The 8958-nt window shown below is 39.3% G+C and overlaps 1 protein-coding gene across 1 annotated transcript in view; it reads right to left on the bottom strand.

Moving 5' to 3' along the window:
- Positions 1 to 3395: 3395 nt before the first annotated feature.
- LOC102896995 (zinc finger protein 75D) overlaps positions 3396 to 8958 on the bottom strand; it is a 12316-nt gene continuing 6753 nt past the window's right edge. Inside the window, exon 3 of the mRNA XM_006905157.3 lies at positions 3396 to 4327. Coding sequence (XP_006905219.2) covers positions 3618 to 4327 — 710 coding nt within the window. The 3' untranslated portion in view covers positions 3396 to 3617. The remainder of the gene's footprint in view (positions 4328 to 8958) is intronic.

Here is an 8958-nt window from a genome sequence, read left to right as displayed (position 1 = left end):
CTCCATATATCTATTCTTCCCAAATGCCAGAGGCTGGCTCTGAGCCAGATGTCTTCAGGGTCCTTACTGTGTTTGTTGGTTCTGGTGAGAGCCCAGCAAATATCTTTCGGGTTCAACCTGGGAATTTCACATATCTACTGCTTGTGCTGTAAATACCCTTCAGGGTCCATCCGTTTTGAGGAAATACACTGGGCATGGGTTTTATCGTATTAATACATTATTCGGTGAACTCAGCATTGAAACAAAAAATCCTAAAAAGAGATCGGGTCCCCTATGAAATATGAAACACGTGTGCTGATGGAACGGTGGATAAATCGATCCAGCTGGAACTCTTGAAAACCTCGATTCCTAGCCAGTCACACACAGGGCTTCCTGCCCATCGAGGAATCAGAAATTTACATGTGACCTGTAGGAGTGGGCAGCATGGCCCAATGTGAACTTCATAGGTCAGCAGAAAAAGTGGCATCTGTGGTTCAAGACTCGTAAAAGAATGTTCTTCTCTCCCAGGGGGAAGGTGTGGTCTAACAGTGAATAGAAAAAGGGCTCTGGAGCTTGATTGGTCTGGATGTGGATTCTGGCTCTGGGCAAGGAACTCAATTTTTCTAAACTCAGGTTTCTGACTGCAGTATGGGCATGATAACCCCTTCCTTGCAGGGGAAATGCAGACGTTAGGAATATAATGTGTACTGTGCAAACAGTGCCTGGCATAAGCACTCATGGAAGAGTAGTTGAACCGTCATATAACATGCATAAGATATTCCGATGTCACGCTGCTTGGGCGGGTTGGGGGCTGTGAGAGCCTGTGAGGGCTGTTAGGTGAGGCGTACCAGGGGACCCGGGGCTCTTCAGCTGCTGGCCGTGGGCGAGCTCGGGCTGAAAGGTCTGCCACGTGCTGTGACTGCAGCTGGGGCAGCCTGTTAGCATGCTGTCTGGAATCGAACTGGCTACTGGAATCTCAGATAGTTAAAGTGCAATGCTCAAAGGAAGGCCCTTCAGCACAGACCTGTAGCTACACTGACCTTCAGGTTAAACAAAAATCCCTCTTAAGGTCTCACATAAGGCCATCGATCTTGCTGCAGTGCCGTTTTTCTTTGGAGCCTTTGTCATTATCACAGGCTCCCTCTGGCTGGGCTGGCTGGCAATGTTGGAGGGGGCTGGGCGGATGGGTGGCTTCCTGCCCCTGCCTCTGGATTTTACCACGTGGGCATCCTCTACTATGCATTCAAAGGCGCCTGGGATTACTCTGGACATTTCACCTTAGTCCTAGGAGAAGAGTCACAGATGGGACAGTTGAGCTTTAAGACAGTGAGCAGAAACAATGGCTACTCACTAAGGAATTCTGCATATTGCAGATGTTTTTACATACTATGATCATGTTGTATGAGGCCCATCTTAGCTATTTGTTAGCTAGGTTAGTATCTTCAGAAGGGACAGAGTATGATTAGCTAAGAAAGATGTTATACTGTATATTTCACTCATATTTGGAATCTTAAAAAGCCAAACACATAGAAACAGCTAGTATAATGCTGTTTACCTGAGACTGGCGTTTGGGAATTGGCAAATGTTGTTCAAAGGGTACAAACTGTTAAATATAAGATGAATAAGTTCTGAGCATCTAATATACAGTATAGTGACTATAGGTAAATGTATTGTATTATATAGTTGAAAGTTTTAAGAGAGTAAATCTTAAATGTTCTTACCACAAAGAAAAAGGTAAATATGTGAGGTGATGAAGATGGTAAATGATAATCATTTTTTGATATATATGCATATCAAATAATCTAATTATACACCTTAAACACAGTCTTTTAAGTGCATTATATCTAAATAAAGCTGGGAAGGAGAGGAAGAAGGAAGATGGCTAAAAGGAAGGAGGGAGGGGGATGAAAAAATGAATCCTCTCGAGGGGGTCAAAATCTTTTACTCTTCTTCACATAAATTTAGCCATAAAACAGAGGCTTATTGGAAGTATCGAACCTGGGTTAACCAGGCCATAGAAAACCAACTGCCTCCATGACTGTCTTTAGCAGAAGAAAGAACAGAATCACAGTTATTGCTTTTGCCTCTCACTCCTACTCCCTCTCCTGTGGATTAATCCACCTCTTGTCCCCATCCCGCCAAGCTCTGGATGTGCATTTATGGCTTTAGCAACTTACTTTTTTGGTTGTGAAGCCTAATAGGCTGTGTGGCTTCCCCTCCCTTTTTCCTTGTTGTTCGAACCCCCTATTGGTCCATGGAGATAGTTATCCCACTTTTATTTGGGGATATATCTTTGTTATTTCTTTATAAAGTGTAACTTCTCTATATTGCTGTGGACTTTGGGGAGATGAAATATTTTTTTCTGCATGAAAGATTACCATTTACATTCAAATGCAATGAAACAACATGCCAGTTTCATAAAAAAGTGTAAAAATTTTGAATATATAGAAGCCTTCTCCAACACCTGAAACTAGGATCTGACATAGATATAAATCCATGTCTTCTAACTTCCTTGCCCTTCCCTTGACATCACATTGCTTTTCAGGAGATAATCACTGAGACCAGGCCAATGGCAAAGCAAGAGAAACAACCATTAAAAAAAATTCCGTCTGACCTAGTTCTCACTGGGATCATCATCCTAAGCCACAGGCCTTGCTATTTTCTGACACTTCTGGATGTTCCACCTTGGTATCCAACGTGCACTGAGGCTACAAGGCCACAGTGCTATCCTTGCCATTCACAGTAAATCAGTTTGCAAATTCCCTAGACCTTCCTGCAGAGGTGTATGGGGTTGTGCTGAGCAGCCATAATAATGGGCCTCCCTCTGGGAGCAGTGTGGCACCAATTTGAAAGCCTCCAATCTACATAGTAAAATAAGGCCATTAACCACCGTTCTGTGCTTTCCACAAAGAGGCAGATAGCTGAATGAGGGTCCAAATTGCCTCCTTCACCATTTCATTCTATATACCTCAGTGCTGAGAGGATCAGCAGATGGAGAGATATCAAGTGTTTTCAAGGCCCTATGTCTGTGTTGGCATTCAGGCCTTCATTTGTTGCTTGGAATTACTTGACAGAAAACATTGTGGTGGTCGGTGCTCAAGGAAGAGGAAACTAGAATGGGGGCACTTTGCTCAGGACAAACAGTGAATCCTCTCCTCCCGTTCCAGAATAAAGTCTCTTGAGTCCTGGGCTTGGTTGTTCACACAGACAGAACAATAACCATAGGAATGCTAATACCCTGAGCTCCTTCCAGAGAATCTGAATATTTTTGTTTTCTATCTCTCCCAAGAAAGAATGAGAGTAGGGCTAATGGCCATCATATATTTGCTGGGCACCTGATACCTGAGGAATTTAGATCACAAAGGGTGGGGAAGCTCAGTAACCAGACAGATATATAATTATAGACATATAATAGCTATATTTTCAATCTTTTATTTATAAAGTACACACGTATCAGTTTTGTGCTAGGCACCGAAGATACAATGCTGAATAAGAGAGATAGCTTAGATTCCTTTATGTGAAGTATGACATGTACTCCTCCCAAATTTTCTGTTGATGACAAAATCCTATCATCAGGCACCTCATAATTTGGTATTCTTTCATCACCTCTAGGGTGAAGCTCCATATGGTGACTTTCTTCAGACTGGAGCCACTGGACATGTTTCCCTTCTCCTGTGGAGCTTCTGGTGTCTAAGAAGGCTTGACCGCCTGCTGAAATTTCTCCTGCATATGCTACAGGAATAAGGCTGCTCACCTGTGTGGGTTCTCTGGTGCTTAATAAGGTGTGAGTTTTGAATGAATCTTTTTCCACATTCATGACATTTAAAGGGCTTCTCTCCTGTGTGAATTCTTAGGTGTGTGTGCAGATTTGTGTTATGACTGAAGCTTTTCCCACACCATGAGCATCTATATGGTTTTATTCCTTGGTGTGCCAGTAAGTGTTTATTAAGATCTGAACTCCACCTAAACCTCTTATCACACTGTTGACATTTATAGGGTTTCTCTTCAGTGTGAATTCTCTGGTGCTTAATAAGGTCAGAGCTAACTCTAAAGCCTTTCCCACATTCCTGACATTTAAAAGGTTTCTCTCCTACATAGCCTTTCCTATGAAGATCCATATGTTTTGGAAGCTCTTGTTTACAAGTTGAAAGTTTCTTTCTTTTCTTCCCTAGACAAGCTCGAGGCCGTTTCTGTACCCTGTGTGTATCACCATGATTTTCTTTGCCAGTTGTTTTCTGGGCAACTTTCATTCTGGCCTTTCTTAATACTTTGCATCCTGATGCTTGTATTTCTAATGTAGAAGTAGATATAGGTTGGTCATTTCCAGTGTCTTTTTTGAGTTTTAACCCTGTTGGAACAAACAGAAGAATCAGCCATCTGTGTCCCAGAACAAGAAAACTGGGAATGGAGCAAAAAAATCGATGACTGCTTTTTAAAAAATAGAGGAAAAAGTGATTTCTGGTCCAATCTCGACAAAATTGCATAGACCCATTTCTCCCTAATCCTCTTTGCCAGGCCCAACAACTAACCCATTAAAGAATGTAAGACACAACCAACAGAGAATTCTAAAAAGTGGTAAAAAGAAGGCAAAATGGTTTGGACCCCAGGACCAGTAGAATAGCATAGCAAGGTTATCTAGCACCCCCACACCCGACAAAAGAAGGCATCCCAGATCTAGTGTTTCCTAACCCTCAACCTAGCAATAGAAGGCTGCCTGGATAGGCTTATCTCTTCCCAAGTCTGAATGGGAAACCTTCTGACAACATCAGAACCTATTAGGAGACACCAAAGTGGGCAGGCAGAACTAGCAACAGGTACCCAGGCACGACAAGTGGCCTGGAGAGGCCTCTTCATCCCTGTGAGTCTGAGACTCCCCATTTTCATTGAGAGACACTTGGGCCTACATAAATACCTTCCTTACCCTCAGGGAGCATCAGCAGAGACACATGGGAGCCCTAGCAGTACTACATAAATCAAGGAAACATCATAAAGACTCTGAAAATTAAACTCTCACTGGAAGTATACACCCTAAAAGTAGAAAAGAACGTATGTGTTAATCTAAAATAGATTAAATTTAATTAAAATATTTAAATAGGACCCAGACTCCCCTAACTTAACAAAATGATCCAGATACAATAAAAAAATCACCTATCAGACCAAGAACCAAAAAAATCATGACTTGAGTAAGACAATCTGACAAAAATGGAATCAGACTAAAAAAAAAGACAACAGGAAAATCTAAAAATACATGAAATTAAACAATACACTTCTAAATAATCCATAACCGAAAGTCTCAAAGGGAATTTAAAAATACATAGTTGAACAAAAATGAAATGACAATATATCAAAATATGTGGAATAAAGCTAAAGAAGTACTCAGAGGAAAATGTATATCCCTGAATGCTTACAATAGAAAAGAGGAAAGGTCTCAAATAAATAATCTAAGTTTCTACCTCAAGAAACTAGACAAAAGCAAAAGAAACCCAAAGCAAGTTGAAGAAAGCGAATAATAAACAGAGCAGAAATCACAATCAAACAAAAGCTTGTTCTTCAAAAAAATTAAATAAAATAGGAGTAACGTCAGAAGCATGGTGACATAAGGGATTTCTCCTGATCTTTCCCCTTGAAATTATAGCAAGCTGAACATCTACACTCCAACAAATAACACCCAACCTGCACACAAATATTATCTGAGAGATCTGCACATCAGAACACTTGACTATTTGTGCAATACAGGGAAGTGGAAAGAGACATACAAAAGCGCTGTGGAAAATAGCCTGGAGCTCCCAGCAGGATGAGGGGGAGTAGGGGATTATGCAGTGTTTTTTTGGCTCTTTGAAGCTCCAAAAAGTCCTGCCTGAGTGATGGGCATATTCCATGCATGGAACCCAGTGATCAGGACAGAGAGCAGGGTAGAGACTGAGCACGGAGGGGTAACAGTTGTGTCTTAGCAACCTCCTTTTATACCAGCATTATTCATGGTGGCCAAGACATAGAAACAAACAAAGTATCCTTTCACAGATGACTGGATAAAAAAAGATGTGGTACATATATACAATGGCATAATACTTGGCCATAAGAAAAGATGAAATACTGCCATTTGAGACTGTCAAGTGAAATAAATCAGACAGAAAAAAAAAATGAGAACCATATGATTTCACTCATATGTGGCATATAAAACTGAAAACAACAAACATGACAAACAAACAGAGACACATGGATAGTGGCTTAGTGGTTACCAGAGGGAAATGTGGGAGGAAGGAGATAGATGGGGTAAAGAGGATTAAATACTTGGTAAAAGAAGGAAATTTAACTTTGGGTGGTAAACACACAATGCAATATACACAGGATGTATTACTGAATTGTACATTTGAAACCTAGTTGATTTTATTAACCAATGTCATCCCAATAATTTTAGTAAAACAAGCAAAACTAAAATAGATAAACCTATCACAAATGACAAAATAAAAAGAGAGAAGACAAATCATCAAAATCAGCAAGGATACTGGATATATCACTATACATTCTGCAGCAATTAAAAAGATAATAAGGAAGTATTATAAACAACTTTAGGTTTACAAATTTTAAAAGTTAAGAGAACATGGACAAATTCCTCAGAACCCTAAACTATCAGAATTCAACCAAAAGGAGATAGATCATCTGAATAGCAGTATTACCATTAAAGAAATTAAATTCATAATTAAAAAAATTTTAGAAAAAAAGAAATCTCGAGGTCCATACGGTGTTATGGAAGATTCTACCAAATATTTAAAGAATGATCACCAATTTAATACAATCTCTTCCAGAAATGAAAAAGAGGAACTACTACCTAACTCATTTTATAAGGTCAGTGTCACCCTGGTAGCAAAATCATATACAGTACACTAAAAAAGAAATCTACATAAAAACATCTCCCACAAACTTAAATGCAAAAATTCTCAACAGAATATTGGCAAACTAAATATTACAATATGTAAGAATTATATACCATGATCAAATAGGATTTATTGCAGGTATGCAAAGCTGGTTCAACATTTAAAATCAATCACCACAACCCTCATATCAACAAGCTCTGAAAGACCATACTCCTAACAACTGACACAGAAAAGTATATGACAAATTCCACATCCATTCATGATGAAAACGCTAAGAAAATTAGAAATTATATAGACTTGATAAAGGCTATAAATAAAAAAATCCCTATACTAACATCATAAGTAATGGTGAAAGACTTATTGTTGTCCTAAAAATTGGAAACAAGGCAAGGATGTGTACCCTCATCACTCTTACCAACATAGTACTGGAAGTTGGAGCTACTACAATAAGAAAAATAAAAGGCACTGCAAATTATATGACTGTCTCTATATAAAAATCTCAAGAAATCTACAAAAAAACTTAAAACTAATAATAAGTGAGTTCAGAAGAGTCACAGGATACAAGATCAAAACATAAAATCAATGGTATTACTACATAAAAACAATGACCAGGCAGAAAATAAAACTGAAAATAATACCATCTATAATTGCTCCAAAGAAAATGAAATGCTTCAGCATATATTTAACAAAACATGTAGAGGATGAATACACTGAAAATTACAAGTTGATGAAAGAAATCAAAGAAGACCTAAATATAGAGACATACTGTGTTCACTGATCGGAAAAATCAACCCTCTTCAAACTAATATATAGGTTTAAAGTAATTTCTAGCAAAATCCCAACAAAATTCCTTGTAGACACAGAAAAGCTTACTCTAAAATTTACATGGAAATGCACAGGTCATGGAATTGCTAAAATAAAATTTTATCTTGACAAAAAAAGAATAAATGAAAGAATCACTCTACCTGATATATATTAAGGGTTACTATATTATATAGCTACAATAATCAAGACAATATGATATTGGCAGAGGAAGCGACACACACAGCTTGATGAAAAAGAGCAGATACATACAAATATGCCCAATTGATCTTTGACAAAAGTTTTTACAATTCCATGGAGGAAGGACAGCCTTTTCAACAAATGGGGACTAAAACATCTAGACCTCTATAGGCAAAAAAATGAGCCTCAACCAAAACGTCACACCTAATATAATAACTCAAAATAGATCATGGACTTAAATGTAAAATTATAAAACTTTTATGAAAAAACAGGAGAAAAGTTTAGGGATCGAGAGCTAGTCAAAGTTCTAGTCTTGACACTAAAATTACAATCTATAAAAGGAAAAAATGAAAAATTGGTCCTCATCAAAATTAAAAACTTTTACTCTGTGGAAGCCCATGGGGAAGATGATAGAAGGACAATATACGTAATTTTGAGTGACGTCAGAAACATGGTGGAATGAGAGTCGTCCCCAGATCTCTGCCTTGAAACAACAATAAGCTGAACATTTAAAACTCAACAAAAAACACCCAAACTGCACACCAGCACATCTGAGCGTGGGATCTGCACATAAGGGCTACCACAGGTTAGAAACCTGGATGTTGGGGTGTGCATTGGGAGAAACAAAGAAGCTGCCACTTGCAGCAAGAGCTCCCTGCAGGAGGAGGGGGAGAGGAGAAGGAGAGGTAAGTTCCCCGAACAGCCCTGCCTGGGAAAGCTGTGAGCTCCACGATGCTGGCGGCAGGGCCCAGTCATCAAGGCATAAGGCAGAGAAGTGGGGATGGCATAGAAACAACAGTCGATTATTATCAGCTGAGGTTGCAAAACTCAAGGCTGAGCCACAGGCCCCATCCCTCAACCAGAGGGCCCCTCTGCCATATCCTCTGAGACCGAACACTGCAAGCCACAGGGGAATCAGAGCAAACGCAACCAAAACTGTCACTAACACTGACAGGGACTGAAACTGAGGGTAGCAAGCATGACTGAATATCTATAAGGAAAAAAAAGGCATTATTAAGACTTTATATAAAGCAGGGATCCAAGAGGCTTAGACACCACCTATTGGAAACCAAAAGAAAAACACCTTCTTTGCAACAGGCTA

Source organism: Pteropus alecto, unplaced genomic scaffold (genome assembly GCF_000325575.1).
Source record: "Pteropus alecto unplaced genomic scaffold, ASM32557v1 scaffold1301, whole genome shotgun sequence".
Classification (NCBI taxonomy): Eukaryota; Metazoa; Chordata; class Mammalia; order Chiroptera; family Pteropodidae; genus Pteropus; species Pteropus alecto.
This window is presented reverse-complemented; position numbering and strand designations above follow the sequence as displayed.